Raw genomic sequence first — 20,217 nt, 5'->3', positions numbered from 1 at the left:
TAATCAAATTGTCTTTTATAATAAAGTAGCAATAGCAATGATGAGAGAAAGGCATATAGCCCTTTTTTTTTCTTTTTTCTTTACAAAGGCAATTGACTGCATGCCACATGATAAGCTAAGTTAATATGGGTTTAGATATCAGGTGAGTGAATTAGATCTAGTATTGACTGTCTGATCAATATCAGAGAATTATGTATGAAGGAGCGGTATCAAGGAAGCAGAAGGTTATGAGTGGAATCCCTCATGACTCAGTATTGGGATCTATATTGTTCAACTTGTATATCAATGACAATGTCGCAGATTGTAGGGATATATTCAGCTGTTTGTAGATAATGTGAAGCTAGAAAGGGTTATTAGTAATAGCCAGTGTGGTAGCTCTTCAGGAGGATTTGAATAAGCTGAACATATGGACAAATGAATGGAGGAATTGCATTAGAAGAAGTGGAACTTTGGGTGAATGATTGAGAGAAATTTGAAGTTTAGGGGACAGATCACAAAGGTGATAAAGATAACCCAGAGGATTGCTGCAATACTAAGAAGGACACTGACCCAGCAGAGATAAGAGTTGTTTTTCCATTGTATAAAGCCCTGGTCAGACCACATCTGGATTATTGTGCTCAGATTTGGTTACTAGGATTTGAAGGGAATAAATTAACCTTGGAGCATGTGCAAAGATAGACAACAAAACTGATATCAGGACTGTGCAATGTTGGCTATGAGGATAGAGTAGGAGTATGTAGACTGCAAAGTTTGGTAGACAGAAGTCCGCGCAGTTAGCTTAGTGGCTTTGAGCTTCGCAACCACATGCCTGGGAAAGGAGTGTCCTAGGTTCAATTCCCGTCGACGATGAGGAACTTAAGGATCTTCCTCAGCCATAGTCAAGTTAGCCGGTCTTGGGCATGGACAGCAGAGTTTTTCCACCAGTTTAACTGGGGTTTTTCATCATGCAAGCAGGCAAACCAGCTTGAACACACATGGAATACAGCCAGGAATACTGACCCAGCCATAGGCCTGATTCATCAGCCTGTGCCAGTTCTGGAGCCGGGATAAAATTTTGGGGGGGCTAGATGGTGCCGTATCCCCCCGTAAAAAGGGGGACTCATGGCTACTGATTTAAATTATTGAGGAGTCATTATAGGGTTGACACGAAGTTCTTTCATATAGTAGAACAAGAGGAAGGAGCAAGGAAAAGGTGCCATTCTTGGAGTTACAAATGAAAGTGGTGAGTAAGAGGGCAAGGAGTGACTTTTTTTTTTTTGCATGGAGGGCAGTTGGTGCATTCCAGAGCCCAACTGCCCTCCATTATTATTCAGGAACTCTATAAGCCATAAAACTCATTGTGGAAAGCTCATTTTGAACAACACAAAGTAGGAGCATGAACAGTCAATGAGTTTAATAGATGGTATGCTAGACTTTGTGTTGTTCAAAATGAGCCTTCCACAATGAGTTTTACCTGAATAATAATTATAAAAATAATAGTGATATTAATGTTAGTAGATTATCAGACTAAAGATGGACAAAATGAAGCACTGAGTGAATAGCAAGAGAAGAAAACGTTGCCAAAGAACCAAATTGAGGAGTGCATTTTGATCTAAGGAATGATGAGATGGTGGATATTGGCAAAAGGCAGAAAGAACTGGAAAGTTAAGGGGAGAGACCTTTATCCAATAGTGGATGGAAAGGAAGAAGATGTCAGAAATAAGGATATTGGCAAATAAAAAAGTTCTGCCAAAAAAAAAAAATTGAATGAAAGATCTGAAATGGGTGGAGTTTTTTAATATAACATGAAGTATGATCAGTTAGGGAGTTAACGATTCAGCCACTTGTTTGGCAACTTTAAAGGAGGGTGGATTGGGGTGGAGGGGAGAAATAGTATCTACTCTAGGGCAGAGAGGTTATCAATTTGTTGTTTCAAAGATACTTGTGACATAAGACTAAATGATATAATCACGTAATCACAAGAAAGATATTTATTTAACCAAATATTTCAGTCTGCAAATAGCAGACCATCTTCAGTGGTATTACAAGAACAGTTTAAAAAATACAAGCTAGAACAATAACAATAGATCGTTAAAATTAGAACACTCCCGTGATGTTATATCACTAAGTATGAAACGGAATATATTGAAGTAGAAACATGATTGAATTTGCTATTTAAAAAAAAAAAAAATAAATAAATAAAATTAATCAATGAGTAATCTTGATTAGACTTTCCCAGATTTTTGATATAGATATACAGTCATTACGATTCAGGTTGGGGCGATGGAGCAAGGCCTCCACGCTTTCCTTGAACAAACGTTCGAACCTATGACGGGATCTATGTAAGAGGCGAGTCCTGTACCAAAAGATGCTGTGGTCAGTTTCAATCCCATGTTGAGCCAATCCAGACTTTTCAGGTTTGTTGTGAAGAATGGATGATTGATGTTCTTGGATTCTTTTATCAAGAGAACGTCCAGTCTGTCCAAAATAAGAGAGATCACAGTTGCACGGAATTTGATAAACTCCAGGAAGAGATAAAGTTGAGCGTTTGTCTTTAGGAGAAGGAAAATGAGAAGACAATTTGTTAATAGGTGAATACGTAGTTGTTAAATCATATTTCTTTAAAATTCTTGCGATAGGTTCTGAAATACCGGAGATATAAGGAATAGGCACTCGATGTATTGAAACTTTGTTTTGTGGAGGATTATAAGAATTGAGAAGACATTGAGTACTTTTTTCAGAAAAGCCATTGAGTTTCATGTGTAGTTGGATAGTAGAAAGTTCTTTCTGTAGATAATCAAAAGTAGAACAATTAGTTTTGGCTCTTCTGATGAGGCATTTTATAATTCCTGTTTTTTGACATGGATGATGAGCTGATTCTTTAAGAATATAACAACCTGTGAATGTTGGTTGTAGTTGTAAGAATATTTGAAGGTGACCAGATGAGGAGAACGTCTAAAAAAGATAACTGGTTGTTTTCTTCTAATTCCATAGTAAACTTTTTGCGATGATGCAAGGAATTAATACTGTTTAAAAAAGAAGGTAAAGCATTTTTGCTGTGAGGCCAAATAGTAAAGATGTCATCTATGTATCTATATATACAAAGTTTCAATACATCGAGTGCCTATTCCTTATATCTCCGGTATTTCAGAACTTATTGCAAGAATTTTAAAGAAATATGATTTAACAACTACGTATTCACCTATTAACAAATTGTCTTCTCATTTTCCTTCTCCTAAAGACAAACGCTCAACTTTATCTCTTCCTGGAGGTTATCAAATTCTGTGCAACTGTGATCTCTCTTATTTTGGACAGACTGGAACATTCTCTTGAAAAAAGAATCCAAGAACATCAATCATCCATTCTTCACAACAAACCTGAAAAGTCTGGATTGGCTCAACACAGGATTGAAACTGACCACAGCATCTTTTGGTCCAGGTTTAGATCCCGTTATAGGTTCGAACGTTTGTTCAAGGAAAGAGTGGAGGCCTTGCTCCATCACCTCAACCTGAATCGTAATGACTGTATATCTATATCAAAAATCTGGGAAAGTCTAATCAAGATTACTCATTAATTAATTTTATTTATTTATTTATTTTTTTTTTAAATAGCAAATTCAATCATGTTTCTACTTCAAAATATTCCGTTTCATACTTAGTGATATAACATCATGCAGCGTGTTCTAATTTTAACGATCTATTGTTAGTATTCTAGCTTGTATTTTTTAAACTGTTCTTGTAATACCACTGAAGATGGTCTGCTATTTCCAGACCGAAATATTTGGTTAAATAAATATCTTTCTTGTGATTACGTGATTATATCATTCAGAGAGGTTATCAGAATTATCCATTTTAGGATAATCCATGTATGGGGAGGGTAAAAGTTATAATTTCTTTAGTTAATTCAGGGGCTATGAAGGTGACATTTTCAAGAATATCTTTTTATTTTGGATATTTATTTCTGGGAAATAGTGGGTTCATAACCTAAAGATTCACATGCGTTGCAGTCCCTGGGCCAAACATTCATTTTATGATTGTATTTATTAGTGATGAGGACCACAGTAGGTACCACTGTGGTCCTCAATGCTAGCAAATAGGTATAGCTCAGTAGAATTGGTGGAATCGAAGAAAAGGTGTCGTGAGTTCTATTCTGGTGGTTGACATGACGAACCTCTTCTAAGCCTTTTTTGCCGGCCTGGTTGGCCGAGTGGTTAGCGTATCCGCTCTCCAGCCAAAAGGCTGCGGGTTCGAATCACGCCATGGGTATGGATGTTTGTGATTGTCTGTGAAATTACTAGTGGTGGAAGTCGGCGGTAGATGGCGTTGGTGTTAGATGATGAAGGTTGGTGGAGTAGTGAGACGAAGAGTTGTAAAGTAGATGCCCTCCCTCGATGAGTCTTTGGACTCCCTGGAGGTGTTATAAAATAATAATAATAATAATAAAATGATGCTGCTCAAAGACTGCACTACTTATATACCTTTAGATTATGACCAAACTAATTCCCAGAAATATTAAATATTAGACTTCCAAAAAAATCACCTCATGGCTCCCAGAATTAAATTAAAAAATTCAAACCATTTAGTTTCTGCTGCCTCCTCTAGAATAGAGATTACCCAAAATTCACAAATTATTTCACAGATTTCAAAATTCAATGGCTATAAAGTCAACAAAATAACTGTTCCTCACTGCATCTTACACGGGATCGCTTGTAGGCCAAAGATAGATAAGTGGAAGGAGACTTCCATATAGCCCTTTAAGAAATGCAGAGAACCAACTGCAATTTCTGAGAAAACTTCAACTTCTCATTAGTAGATATCTGCCTGGATACTGGACAAAACGAGTATGGACTGGCAGTTTCAGATTCATCTGACCAAATTGTACTTAGTATTGGCTTAAACAAAACAAATGATGGTACAACATGATGAAATTTTAAGAAGCTGGGGTGTCACTTGGTTAAATAAGGAGGACCCAGTTTTCATTAGGGAACCACAGGAAAAAGTCTGGTGCTAATATAAACTTAAATTCTACATCAGAAGATTTCAAGATAGGTGCCATCAACATAAGAAGTGTTAATGGAAAAGAAGTGAAACTAGAAGAACTGGATAAATACTAGTACTATATCGACATAACTGGTGTTAACAATGAAGGAAAAATATGTGAGGTTCATCTAAATAATAATTGCAAGATGTTATATTTAGGCAATAATAATCAGGGAAAAGAAGGAATAGCTACAGAATTCAAAACACTGAACACAAGGATATTTCTTTTTGAATGGCAAACAGTATGAAGCAGTATGATATAGACAACATCAGAATGGGAAATGAGACTGGGACAATGATACTTAATTGTGTCTATGGTCACATAAACGGTTCTACTAAGGAAGAAGTGGAGGAATATTTTTGAGCTATTAGAAAAGGCAACTGACTTAAAAAAAAGAAAAGAAAATGTTGGTCTTTAAGGTGATCTAAACAGCAGAGTATGAAATATTCTTGATGCTTCTGACATTAATGTTCACACACAATAGTCAATCATTAGGCTGATAAAACTGTAAATGTTAAAACATCACAAGTTTAACACATTCGCTGCCAACTACGAGTATACTAGTAGTTCATATATGAGCTTCACAAGCCAACTATGAGTATCGTATGTCGACTTACCGACCTCCTATGCCAAACACGAGTTAACCCTTAGTATAATTACCTTAATTTGGACCCTTGGATTCTGAATAAAGTGAAGAACACATCTGGGGGCTTGATAGAAGGGAAATAATTTCAACTAAAATATAGTATATTATGTATGTGTCTCAGAAGCCAACTATGAATGTACTCGTATGTCAATTACCAACCTCCTATGCAAAGCGCGAGCTAATCCGTAGTATAACACGTAATTTGTAAATCAATTTAAAACTGATAAAAATCAATAAAAATAATAAAATGAAATCAATAAAATAAAAACCAATTTATTCAAATTACGAATGATATACTTCAAAACAATTTTCCACGCACAATGGTGGTTTTTCCTGGCAAACAGGACAATAATAACATGTTTCGCGTCGTTGTTTGTTTCATGTACATACTCGGCATGGCTTTGTCGGCGAATATTTTTTTCTGTAGGTGGTAAAATTTCCAAATAATGAAGATCTCGAATCCTGCTGATAATCTGTGATGCTGTAAGCTTATCCATTCCAACAAAAACTGAGATAAATCGATCTCTAAATTTTAACGCAGTCATTGCATTTCCAGTAATTATATTATAAAATTTATGTGCTTTTTGAATGTATATATCAAGAATGCGTATTGCCAATTTCTTTGGCCATCTAATTGTCTTTCGCAAGAGGGAATAGTAAGAAAGCATTTGATCAGAAAGATCGATGTCTGACACATCCAAATTATAGTCCCTAACGATATTTGGTTTTAAATGAATTTTACCATTCTGATTTTTTGCATCAACTATTTAAAATTTGTGCATATTTGAAATGGAAAGAACTTTTCTCTTATCCTTCCATTTGCGATGATGAATTCATTAAATTCATCATTGCTCATATTAGCGCAAACTTCTAATTCTTTATCAGTAAGTTTTCTTTTACTGGTCATGGCGAAACTGAAGGTTTTTAGAGACTAGATGCAATAAACACATTCGTCAGTGCATGCAATATATGGGTGGGGGTAATACGAGATTACTCATAGTTGGCATATGAAACCAAATTCTGTCTGATAAGCCGGCTACGAGATTACTCGTAGTGACCTTGAAGATGCGAAAGCGCTTGGTGTGCGGGAATAAACTATGCCCAAGGAGCGTGGCAGCTAACATGCTAAACAAAGTGGAGTGGGTTCCTTAACCAAATCCCCCAACAAATTTCCACAGTCTTTACTTTTGCTTTACAAAACTAGCTTTGACATTCTGGTCATCTCTAACATATTGTCATTCTCTCTCTCTTTCTCTCTCTTAATATTATTATGTTCACAATTTTGACTTATCAGTTTATTACATGCATCCATGATTTTATGGAATTACCCAGACAAATCTAGTTTCCCTATTTGCATTCACTCTTTCAATGCCAACAATTTCTCATAGCACTGTAAACCCATTCAAGTGTTATCTATCCCGCAAGTGAAAATATTTTAGACAATCAAAATCACCCCCACACATAGTGCACATCAATTTCTCCTACATAGTCAACCCAGTGAGTCACTTGCAATTGTGACTTATCTTTTCTCTTCATTCATACTATACTTATTTCATTTCAAATTATTTCTGATCAACATACTGATATCATCAACTCCTTTTATTTGCTTACATATAACCAACTCATGTCATAAATTATCACCTGGAAAACACACTTTCAAGTTCATTCATCTAGCTGTCTCTAATTATGGAATCAACACCTACATGTATCGTGATAAAAGGTATCCTTTATTATCATAGCTTTATCTCCTATTTCTGCTTTTATACCTCGTGTGTAGAGGCTTAAGTGCTGTGAGGACATCATGTTGGAGGCTTAATGGATTTTTTACAACACTCAAAAAGAATTAAAATAGAATTTAATACTTCCTATATTTCGTCCTAGTCACTAGGACATCTACGGGGATTACAAAAACAATTAATGTAACATGCACACACAAATCTTACAATACTAAGCCCAACCACGTGGGTGATACTAAAGTCCTATCTAGGTGGAGCGCCCTCTAAGGGTGGTAGTAGGTGGCCTGGAATGTAAGGTGGTATCTCTGGTGATGAGTGTTTCCCAAATCTTCGGAAGCTTAATGCAACCATATTTATTAAGATTTGGTTGGTTTCTGAGAGCTGCTGCTTCTAAGAAAAGTCTCTCTTTCTTGAATTTGCTGTGGTGGAGCATGGTGGTTTTCTTCCATGATACTCTGTGGGTGGTGTCCAAAACATGGTCAGCCAAGCCTATATAAGCCCTACCACAAACTTGCTACCCTTATCCGTTCTACGAAAGATCAGCTCCCTCCTCTCTCGCTGCCTGGAGTTTACAAAGTACTCTGTTCCTGTAAGCTGGCGTACTTTGGACAGACAGGCAGATCAGCATCCATTCGCCTGGAGGAACACAAGTCTTACATCTGTAAATACAACTATGGCCATTCAGGCTTGGCTGACCATGTTTTGGACACCACCCACAGAGTATCATGGAAGAAAACCACTATGCTCCACCACAGCAAATTTAAGAAAGAGAGACTTTTCTTAGAAGCAGCAGCAGCTCTCAGAAACCAACCAAATCTTAATAAATACGGTTGCATTAAGCTTCCGAAGATTTGGGAAACACTCATCACCAGAGATGCCACCTTACATTCCAGGCCACCTACTACCGCCCTTAGAGGGTGCTCCACCTAGATAGAACTTTAGTGTCACCCACGTGATTGGGCTTAGTATTGTAAGATTTGTGTGTGCATGTTACATTAATTGTTTTTGTAATCCCCATAGATGTCCTAGTGACTAGGACGAAATATAGGAAGTATTAAATTCTATTTAATTCTTTTTGAGTGTTGTAAAAAATCCATTAAGCCTCCAACATGATGCTTTTATACCATTTTTTACTTCTTTATGCATTTTAGTTACTTTCTTACCTTACCTGCTAGATGCCAAGTGATTTTGTAGTTTAACTCATATGTGGTTATGAATACAAAGAAGCCTCAAAATTTCCAATATCATGCCACACTTTTCTTTTTTATATTTCTACTTTCATTTCCCCCTTCTCACACTGCTATCACTTTCTTGAAATCAAACACCTAGAAGCATCTCTACCAGCCATGCTAAACTCATTTATTCCTGATTTGAATTCTGCTTGCATTCAGCATTGTTCCCATTAACAGGTCAAATGTGCTACTGCATACCTTTTACATGTACTATATTGAATGAAGTTTATTATATTGAATTCAAACAGAGGATTCATTGCATCTAATACCACATACACATTTTATTATTATTCGTGACACCTCCAAGGAGTCCAAAGACTCATCATGGGAGGACACCTATTGTACAACTCTTCGTCTCCACCACTACACCGAACCTCTACTACCAATCATCTACATCAGCACCATCTACTGCCCACCAACACCACAGCTCGTATTTTTTGTCTGTAAATTGCATGTGTCCTGAAGGGCCGATTTATCTGTATGCAGGATATAAAACCGGAGTTTCCAGGAGAAAAAAAACTCTGCTACCTCCATATAAGATCGGCTAACTCACCTTCGATTGAAAAAATCCATATAAAGATTCCTCCTGTCATGATGAGACTTGAGCTTAGGCCTTTTCCAATCGAAGGGTGCAACGTACTATCGTTCTTCCAATTGCACTTACAATATATATATATATATAAAATAAACATTCAACACGCACGCACATACACAAATTAATTACAGATACACTTACATTAATTATTTAATTAAAAAAAACACTGACCAAAGAAAAAAGTTATCTTCTCAGTAGCAATGATAACACATCACAAATATCAGCAGCAGCATCATTTGAGAAGAAATCATGTTTTCTTGAAAGTAGGTGTGGGCATCCTGTAAATCAACATTTCTCAGTATTACAGTATTTTTAATAATATACCTCCCTCTGATACATTTTTCATCACATTAGTTACCCTGAGAGATATGTCTAAATTCTCATTCTGCAAGAATTCATGACTCAGTTATGTGTTCCATGAAATACATTAAGTTTTCTGGTAAAATGTCATCTTGACATCTAATGATTAGAATTGGATGGGTAGACCTGCAGACAAAACTCTATGAGTATTATATGAAGAACTCTTAGGTTACATAACCATAACAATTTCCTTTTTAAAATATTTGCACATAAATAGCAACATACTTAGTGGAAGCATATATTACTATTACTACTACAAGCAATAGAAGTAAAAAAAAAAAGTTCCAATTTCTTACAAGAGTTTTATTTTTCAGTGAAGATCTGGTTGAATAACCTTTGTATAATGCTTGTATCTTACTTGCTGCGAAATTCATTGTATGATGGTCAGGACTGATACCAATCTAAAAAAAAAAAATCAATATATAAACTGATAAAAGTATTCATATATTATACACATATGACAAAGATTTGTTCAAACAAAGTGAGATTTCATTTATTTATGAAAAATAAAAATAAAAATAATTAAGAATGATAACAACAGCATATGAGGAATTGTTTTAAAACTGATTCCACATATACTTTAATGAAAACCTTTTCCAATATTTTTCTGGGGTCAAATTTTTTACTGGAATCAACAGGATTAAGGGGAAAAAAATATAGTATGTTAAACAGTGAAAAACAAATAAGAAGCAGAAAGGAGGAAAGAAAACTCAAGGGATGTACATATATGATACCCGTGTCAGGGGATTGGACAATAAGATAATAGGTTGTAGATACCGTACAACTAGTTTTAACAATACTAACCACAATTCCACATCACGTGTAAGTAATATGCAAAGACATTTGACAGGTTTAGTCATGGAATTTTGTTACATACATTGCAGTATATGGAGATGGATATGAATCTGGTGATTTGAAGAACAGGGTGGCTGATGGAAAGATAGCAGACAGTATGTTATTCAAAAAGACCATAAACTTTCAGAGGAAACATTACAACTACTAAAAAAGAGAGACGAAATATGAAACAAGACAAAAACTTAAATTCTAAAATAGAACACACAGAACTATGCAAAACAATAAGGGAAAATATGGGAAATGAAATAAGATCTTATAACACTAAAAAAAAATAAAAGAAACAATTGAAAACAATAAAAATATGAAAATACTAAGAAAACATTTATCAGTTGGCAAAAGTCAAATAACTGCAATAAAAGACAAGAATGGAACCACAATAAGGAACCAAGAACAAATCCTAAGCAGTCTAGAAGAATTTTATAAAGAACTCTATAGTGATCCTTCAATAGATAAATCAAATATAAATAACTCTTCTCCACTGCATATAGAATTCATCCCCCCTATTCACTTCAGATGAAATAAGACAAGCATTAAAACAAATGAAAAATGGAAAATGTCCTAGTGAAGACCAAATCCACATAGAATTAATTAAATGGGGATGAACAATATAATTCACCATGTCACAAACCTACTAAATCTATGCCCAGAAGAGAGGAAGATATCAGAAAACTGGAAAAATGCTACTTTGATACTGTTATTTAAAAAAGGGGACAAAGAAGAAGTAAAGAACTATAGACCAATTAGCATTCTCTCCAATCTGTACAAAATTCTCTCAAAAGTAATAACAAACAGGTTAACTCCTCTTCTAGACTCAAATCAACCAGTTGAACAAGCAGGATTCTGTAAAGGCTTTAATACAATCAATCATATTCATGCAGTAAAACAAATAATAGAAAAGCAGAAGAAAACCAATTGCCTCTCAGTTTAGCCTTTATTAATTATGAAAAAGCATTTGATTCCATCAAAACTAATGCAATAATCAAAGCACTCCAGAATCACGGAGTTCCTGGAGAATATATATGGACCTCCTCCAGGAAATATACCACGCTGCAACAGCAACAATCCAACTTCACACAAGTAGCAATAAAATATCAGTTGAAAAAGGTGTCTGACAAGGAGACTCTCTATCACCCAAAATCTTTACAGCAGTCCTTTAAGAAATATTTAATAATATAAACTGGACAAACCTTGGCATAAAAATTAATAACAGAAACTTAACCCACCTAAGATATGCAGATGATATCATAATTTTTGCAAACACTCCAGAAGATCTTAATATAATGATAGAAGACCTATATCATGAAAGCAGAAAAGTCGGTCTAAAAATAAACAGAGAAAAAATAAAATCATGTTTAATAATTTTGTAACACCAAAAACCATAATAATAGAAAACAATTTCTTGGAAAGAGTCTCTTCATATATATACTTAGGTCATCTCATTGATCTAAACTGTGGACTCCAAAAAGAAATAAATAATAGAGTTCAACTTGCCTGGGATGCATTCAGAAAACTGAAAAGCATTTCTAAAAACAATGATGTCCCACTCTGTTTAAAAAGGAAGACATTTAACCAGTGTATACTTCCAGTCATCACATATGGTTGTGAAACTTGGTCGTTAACAAAAGCACTGGCAAATAAATTAACAACAACTCAAAGAAAAATGGAGATGTTGATGCTAGTCATCACATTAAAAGATAAGAAGTGAAGCACCTGGATAAGAAGCCAGACTCACATCACTGACATCATTCTTCACCATAAGCAACTAAAATGGAAATGGGCCAGACATCTATCCAAAAGAGAAGATGGGTGATGGACCACCGTACTAACGAACTGGATTCCAAAAGAAGGGAAACGAGGATGTCCTAAAAGAAGGTGGAGTGATGAACTGTCAAATTTTGTTGGGAAAAATTGGTCAACCCTTGCCAAGAACAGAGAAAGGTGGAAAGAACTGGAGGAGACCTTCATTCAGCAGTGAACATAAAATGCCTGAAAAGAAGAAGTAGTAGTAGTCATGGAATTTTGTTACATACATTGCAGTATATGAAGATGGATATGAAGTTGGTGATTTGAATAACAGGGCGGCTGATGGAAAGATAGCAGACAGTAGGTTATTCAGTAGCAGAGACCAGGAGAAGGCCTGTAACTAGTGGTGTGCTGCAACACTCTGTACTTTGGCCACTGCTATTTAATTTGTACATTAATGATGTAGGAAATGATCTGAGAGGAAATATTCAGTTATTTTCTGATAATGCAAAATTGGGTAGAGCAATAATTAATAAAAATGAAATAGAGATCTTGCAGGATAATTTAAAGAATGGTAGTATGGGCAAAGGAGAATGGATGGATACCAATTTAATTTAAATATAGTTAAGTTTATGCAGTTTGGGATGAAAAGATTACCAGCTGTGTATGACATGATGGAACTGAACTCCAGGAAACTGATGAAATTAAGTGTTGGTAGATAGGAAGTTGAATTTTATAGGTCATATTGAAAAAAGTGGCTAAAATGATTCATAGGATTACCTGGCTACTGAAGAATATCCTATTCAAGTAGAGATATGGAGATTATTATACCTCTTTATGAGGCCTTGATAAGGTCCCATCTGGAAATGCAAACAGATCTGGTCACCTAAGTTTCTTGGGGATAAAAAAGAGGAGAGAGGATCAAGAAGCAAGTGACCAAGATGGTGGCAGGTCTATTGGAATGCTCCTCATGAGGTTAAGTTGAAGACTTCTTGATTATAGAAATTAGTTGATAAGTAGAAAAGTGAAGTATACTGTATATGGTAGTCACATACAAGTTACTTAAAGATTTTTACAGTATTGATACAGAGGAAATTCTTCAATACATGACTAGAGAGAAAGAACTAAGGGTCAACCTTAGAAATTGTTCAAGCCTGTGGGAAGCAAAGTAAGGGCTAGATTTTTTGCATGGAGAGTTGGAGAGTGGCAAATGAGTCTATTGTGAGTGGCTTGTCAGTGAATAAGTTCAAAGTAGGGTATGGCACGCGTTGTATGAATGTTGGCTAGTGCTTGTGGAGATATATATAGCAGACACATACAAGTCACTCAAAGATTTTTTTAAAGTATTGAAAAGGAGAAAATTCTTCAATACATGACTAGAGAGAAAGAACTGGGGATCAACCTAAGAAACTGTTCAAGATTGTGGCAAGCAAGGGTGTAAGGGCTCTTTTTGCTTGGAGAGTAGCAAATGAGCCTGTTGTGAGTAGCTTGTCAGTGAATAAATTCAAAGTAGAGTATGGCATGTACTGTATGAATATTGGCTAGTGCATGGTTAAAGTTTGAACCCTCCCGCAACAAGTGTGTAAGCTCCATGGAGATGTCTGTGTAATAACAATAATAATAATAATATTCATCTTACTGGTATGCAGTAAACACTCACTATAGCGCACCCATTCACAAAATCGTTGGCACAGATCATAGCATCAACTCTACTGTGAAAGAAAATGCTTTGTAGCAAACACTCTGGTATGACAAATTACTCGTATGGTCCCAATGCAGTCAAGGTTGGTTGTATAATTAAATATTATCGTTATCATCAGACCACCTGGTGTCAAAATACTCATCATAGGAAGTTACACTGTCCTACATATGTCATAACATCACATACAGGAGAAATTCACACAGTCACTCCTCAATATTTCGGCATTTGATCAGGTTTGGTACAGAGTACTGCTCAGCAAACTACCATTGGTCTGCCTTTCACTCTCTGCAACTGAGTCATTAGCTTTCTCTTTGGTTGTTCACTACCATGAGTCATGGTAAGTGGTTTCCTCCCCTCAGTTTCTCCAATGCAAGAGTATGCCAGGGCTCTGTGCTTTCACCCATTCTCTTCCTCCTGTATATAATGACCTATTCTCACTGACTTCAAATCCTATTTATAGTTTCAAAGATGTATCTTTATTACTCCTATCCATAATTGGACACCTTGTAGTGTCCAATTATTAGAAACCTCAAGATCTGCCATAACCAATGTCCTAAACTCTGATCTTGTTGCTATACTTCAGTGGGGTAGAACAACTCTGAAGACTTCAATGCCACCAAAACTCAGTCCTTTCTAATCTTTCAAAAGAAAGATTTCATATCTCTTCCCTTAATTTTCAATAATACCCCAGATATCCACACATGATCAGATTTCTCTTCTTTGGCTGACCTATATCTTCCGCCTTTGCTGACACAAACATCTCAGAACAAGAGCAGGGACTGAAAAAAAATCTCAGTGTAGCTACTAACTCTGTATAAATCCCAAATCAACCTCACATAATTGGGATGAAGTATCAAGATCCTCTCTAAGATTGCTTGATGCTATCCAGAAGGTTAACTGATGATGACTCCTCTCTCTCTCTCTCTCTCTCTCTCTCAGATCCACTCCAATCCCTCTATCCTAGATATCCAGTTTCTGTCTTATGTCTGGTCTGCAGGTACTTTCATGAACAATACACTGGTCTGCTGAACTGGTCAATATCATTTCAACACTTTCCTCCAAAATCATAAGAACAAGAGCAATGTTATCCTTGATGAACATAAGATTTTAGCAATTTTGATGTAGGCAATTTGTTCACCAATGTTCCTACTGATGATCACCTTTCACTGCTACAAGATAAATTCTCAAAGAAGGTTATGGCACTCCTCAAACACTGTATTTCATCTGAATACTTCAAATATAAAAATAAAATATACAAACCGAACTCTGATATAGCCATGAGGGGTACTCTTTTGCCAGTTTTAGCAAATCCTTACATGGAAATATTTGAAAACAAGGCCTTGTTTTCAAATATTTTCGAAAGAAAAGAAAATGAATAAAGGATGAAACCATTATGGAATGAGTACGTTGATGATATATTCTTAGTCTGGAACCAACTATGGACTACTTTCAATTCTGCTTTTCATGAGCACCTGAAACAGCAACACCCAAACATAAAATTCACCTATAAATTAGAATCTAATGGTTCACTCCCATTTCTGGACCTGCTACTAATTAAGAAATCGGGTAAATTAAAGTCTCTGCATTTAGAAAGCCTACACATACTGACAGATATCTACATGCCTCATCCCATCATTGTACACCTCATCCACACCAGGAACAAGAGCCTGCTGACTCATAACTGAAAAGGCCAAACTAGCTAAAGAACTTGAACATTTAAGAAACACTTTCCTTCAAAATGGCAAAGTGTAAGGTTATGCATTTTGGGGTGAAAAGATTACTAGCTCTATACTAGTTTTGGAGCAGTTCCACCGCACTGGTGGAACTGTACTCCAGGAAATTGAGGAAAGCCAGAGACTTGGAAGTGTTAATGGATAGGGAGTTAAAGTTTAGGGAGCACATGAAGTTACTTCATGTGCAGACTTTATTTACTTACACTTGAATAAAGGATGAAACCAAGAATATAATTTCTTAGCATCTTTAATTTATAATATAAAAGTGGAAAAACTTTCAACAAATATAATGCTATGCATTATATTTGTAGAAAGTATTTTACCTTGGGTATAATAAATGTTAAAGTTACCAAGCTATTTTAAACCTGGCTTTACTCCATTTCCCAAGTAAGCAAACAGACAAACAAGTCAAGTTGCACCTGCAAGTGTAGCAAGTCTAGCTGATCCTACAGGTAGTGCAAGACCAAGGCAACTCATGGTAAAAGTAGTGTAAGCTCTGATCACTAATCTTAATATTTACCTTTAATGCAAAGCACATCTTCTAGAGGAGATGTATGATGTTTTGTATTAAAGGCAAGGGGGCCACTACCCAGACCAGTTTTGACCTTTATTGAGGTCTCATTAGTGGGAACCAGGCTAGAAATACCAAGATTTTAGTAATACAGAGCACATAAGTATTTTACCAGAAGAAGTTACCATTTATTATATCCAAGGTAAAGTATTTTACCGTGGATATAATAAATGTTTGAGGGATAACTACCTCAGATAGTATAATAAATGTAGTTTAATCCTTTATCCAGGTGTGAGCAAACAAAGTTTGCACCTGAAAGTATCTTCAGGACTGGGGTAAGGTGGTACAACACCAGAGCACTCCTTGCAAAGGTGGAGCAAGCTACTAGTAGACATATCTGCAAGGAGATGTGTTTTGCATTATGGGAGATACTGAGATAGGAGTGTTGGTAGCTTGTTCCACCTTTGCAAGGAGTGCCCTGGTGTTGTACCACCTTACCCCAGTCCTGAAGATACTTTCAGGTGCAAACTTTGTTTGCTCACACTTGGATAAAGGATTAAACTAAATTTATTATACTCTAACCAAGTGAAAAATAAACTTTCAATACCTCATATAGTATGTAACAGAGGGCACACGAGGATTGAGGATCTTGGATTTGGTCATCTCATCAGAGGATGTAATTATAAATGAGGTGTTCTACAAAATTATAAATTTTGTAGCATGCAGGACTTGCAGAATGTGTGCATCCCGGTGGTTGTATATGTAGCAGGTGAGAGAAGGGGGAATACACATATGCGCAAAATGCAAGCAATGGGAGGAACTTGGTGAGTTAGAGATGACAATAACTGACCTTGTTGAGACTATAACTTATCTCATTGAGTGAGAGATGGGAGATTCTCCACGTAGAGAAATGAGTGGTATGATAGAGGGCAAGAGAAATATGAATAAAATAATGAGAGTGGGGAGAATGGAAAGATTGAATGATTGTGAAGTTTTAGGAGATGGTCTCAATTGGAAGGATGAATGGCAAATAAGAGTGGCTGACTTGCATAGAGAGATAGATGAGCTGAAAGAGCAGGTGGAATGTCCAGGGAATGAGATGAGAAGTGTGAAAGATGAGATTAGGCGAATGGAAGAGACAAATGCAAGGCGAATCAAGGTAGGAGAAAGAGAGAGTTGTGGAAATTGTAGAAGAGGAGAGAATAGGAATGGTATAAGAGGAGGAATGAGACCGAGAGTTATGGGAATGATAGAAGAGGAGAGAATAGGAACAGTAGAAGAGAGGGAATGAGAGAGAGTTATGTGAATGATAGAAGAGGAGAGAATAGGATAAGTGGAAGAGAGGGAATGAGAGAGAGATATGGGAATGATAGAAGAGGTGAGAATAGGATAAGTGGAAGAAAGGGAATGAGAGAGAGAGAAAGATATGGGAATGAGAGAAGAGCAGAGAATAGGATAAATGGAAGAGAAGGAATGAGAGAGAGAGATATGGGAATGATAGAAGAGGAGAGAATAGGAACAGTGGAAGAGAGGGAATGAGAGAGAGAGTTATGGGAATGATAGAAGAGAATGGAAACAGTAGGAGAGAGGAATGCAGGGGAACACTGGAACCAGGGATAGAGTGATATCAGGAAGGCAGGTAAGTAGGGGAGCACAGAGAGAAAGTGTTAGAGGAGAGAGAGTGACTGATGCATGTGAGCAATTGAGGAATAGAGTGGAAAGAGGTGTAATGTATGAGGACTCAGTGATCCGTGGTGTTCAAGATAGGATGCATGAGGAATGATAGGAAGTGTGGTTTGGCAATTAAGAGGGGTGAAAGGGTGGATAAGATGATTGTGATGGTATGAACAAATGACTTGATTGGTAATGTAAATTGGGCAGCAAGAGATATGAGATTCTTGCTTGAGGGTGTAAGAAAGAAGAGACAGAGAGGAAAGATAGTGTGTGTGTTGCCTAGGTATGACAGTGACGAGCTGAACAGAAGAGCGGTGATATTAAATGGCATAATAGCGAGAATGTGTCAGAAGAGAGGACTGGAATATGTATATGCTTGGAAGGCGTTTCAGGCCAGAGAAGAATTGTATGTGAGAGACCGCTTCCATTTGAATGAGGAAGGATGTAGGCATCTAGAGAAATTGCTGTTCTGAATGAGTCAGTGTGTCCCAGGGTGGATGGTAGTAGCAGGAGTGGCCTCTTGTAAGAATGGGTACTTAGGGGACGACATCAGGTAATGCTGAGTCCAGTGGAGTCTAGAGGGGATAATGCTGGGTATAGAAACAATGGCATTTTTATATTTATACTAATGCCAGGAGTATCCGGAATAAAGGAGAGGAATTGGTGCCACTAATAACATCAGCCTGGCCAAAGATTATTGGGATCACTGAGACGTGGTTGACAGAAAAGGATATAATAACAGGAATAGAAGTAGCTTGGTACAGCATTTTTCAGCAGGATAGGAAAGGAAACTGTGGTGCTGGAGTACTGCACTCTTAGAGGACAACTTATGTCCTCTAAGAGTGGAGGCTTTGGAAGGCAGTGACACGAATGATTATGAAAGCACAGGGTGTGAGGTAGAGGTGGGCATGACGGGATATTTAGTGAGGTGTTGCTACAGACCAAGGAGAATAGAGGGTGGGGATCAAGAGATGTTTAGACAGTTGAGTTTGGCAAGTGCAAGAAAAATGATTGTTATGGGAGATTTTAACTACAGCAGTATAAATTGGGGAGAGAAAGATGCATGTAGCAAAAAGGGAATGGAATTTCTAGAATTCTTGAGGGACAAATGTCTTAGTCAACATGTAATAGAGGAAACAAGAGGTTCAAGAGTTTTGGATTTGGTCATAGCACCAGAAGAGTTGATAATAACTGAAAACAGGTTGAAGATTTGTGGGTTGCAGAAATTGGTTGATACGCAGAAAAGGGGAGATATGATTGAGACATTCAAATTGCTAAAGGGTTTCTATAGGATTAATTCAGAGGATATTTTTGAGAACAGGACTGGTGGTGGGAGGACTAGGAGACATCCATGGAAGCTGGGCAAGAGTAAGGTTAGTAAGTAAGGGTGTTAGATCTGGGTTTTTTACTTTTAGAGTGGTGAATGAGTGCAATAAGCTGCCAGAGTCTGTTGTGGGTACTATGACAGACAGTGAATGAGTTCAAAGCAAAGTATGACAGATACTGTGTGAATGTTGAACAGGTGTGATGAACATGATGTTTAGGGCCTCCTTTGATGAGTCTAAGGACTTCTTGCAGTCACCCGTAATAATAATAATAATAATAATCATAATAATAATAATAATAATAATAAAGAAGTTTGACAGAAGATGTATTATAATTTCATAATTGATGGCTTCAGGACCTACTGCACTACAGTGAGGCAGTAAAAGAGTTCTTTTTAGTTCTTCCTTAACAAATGAATAATTGTACTCCAGATCATTGTTAGAAAAATGTGGCACTTGTTTCTCTTGTTGCTCTGTCAATATTAAAAATTTAGGATAATATGAAGCTGCTGCTGAGATTCTGGCAAAATTTTTGCCGAAAGTATGTGTTGGTGCTGATCTCAACGAGATCAGCACCAACACATCCATTATGGTCTAAGGTAGAATCTATTATTCAAAATGAAGAGTTCATTATTAGTAGTCATCAGTTTGTGTTGGCACTAGCCCATTAAAGTCACCCATAAGAAGTATGCGATCAGACTGTTGCAAGATAATGTTATCAAAATTGATTTCATTTAACTCAGCATCTGGTGGTACATAAGTGAACATAAGTTATTACATTAAATCTTGATATCATTGATATTCTGGCAAAACCTATGACAGTTCTATTGTAAACATTTTATTATTGTGTTGTAGACTTGTCTGATTTTCAGGAGGTTGAGAACTCACTTCTGTCACTGGCCATCCATACTTCCCAAAATCAATTGATTTGGAGAAGTACAGATGGCCAATGTCTATTTCTTCCTCTGATAAAATATTCAATACATCAACTGATGTATCAGGATTACCTGGCAAGTTTAATTTACTTTCAGTTGATACCAAAGTATCAATTTTTTTCTGGTGAGGTATCTGGTGGTTTATCTTTAA

General features: G+C 36.5%; 1 protein-coding gene across 1 annotated transcript in view; it reads right to left on the bottom strand.

The window, feature by feature from the left end:
* LOC150106258 (beta-scruin-like) overlaps nt 1-20,217 on the bottom strand; it is a 361,294-nt gene that overhangs the window by 151,984 nt on the left and 189,093 nt on the right. Inside the window, exon 5 of the mRNA XM_090392967.1 lies at nt 9,885-9,989. Within this exon, the coding sequence (XP_090249093.1) occupies nt 9,885-9,989 (105 nt within the window). The remainder of the gene's footprint in view (nt 1-9,884; nt 9,990-20,217) is intronic.

Source organism: Typopeltis vanoorti, chromosome 5, assembly GCF_054136105.1.
Source record: "Typopeltis vanoorti isolate ZY-2024b chromosome 5, IOZ_Tvanoo_1.0, whole genome shotgun sequence".
NCBI lineage: Eukaryota > Metazoa > Arthropoda > Arachnida > Uropygi > Thelyphonidae > Typopeltis > Typopeltis vanoorti.
This window is presented reverse-complemented; position numbering and strand designations above follow the sequence as displayed.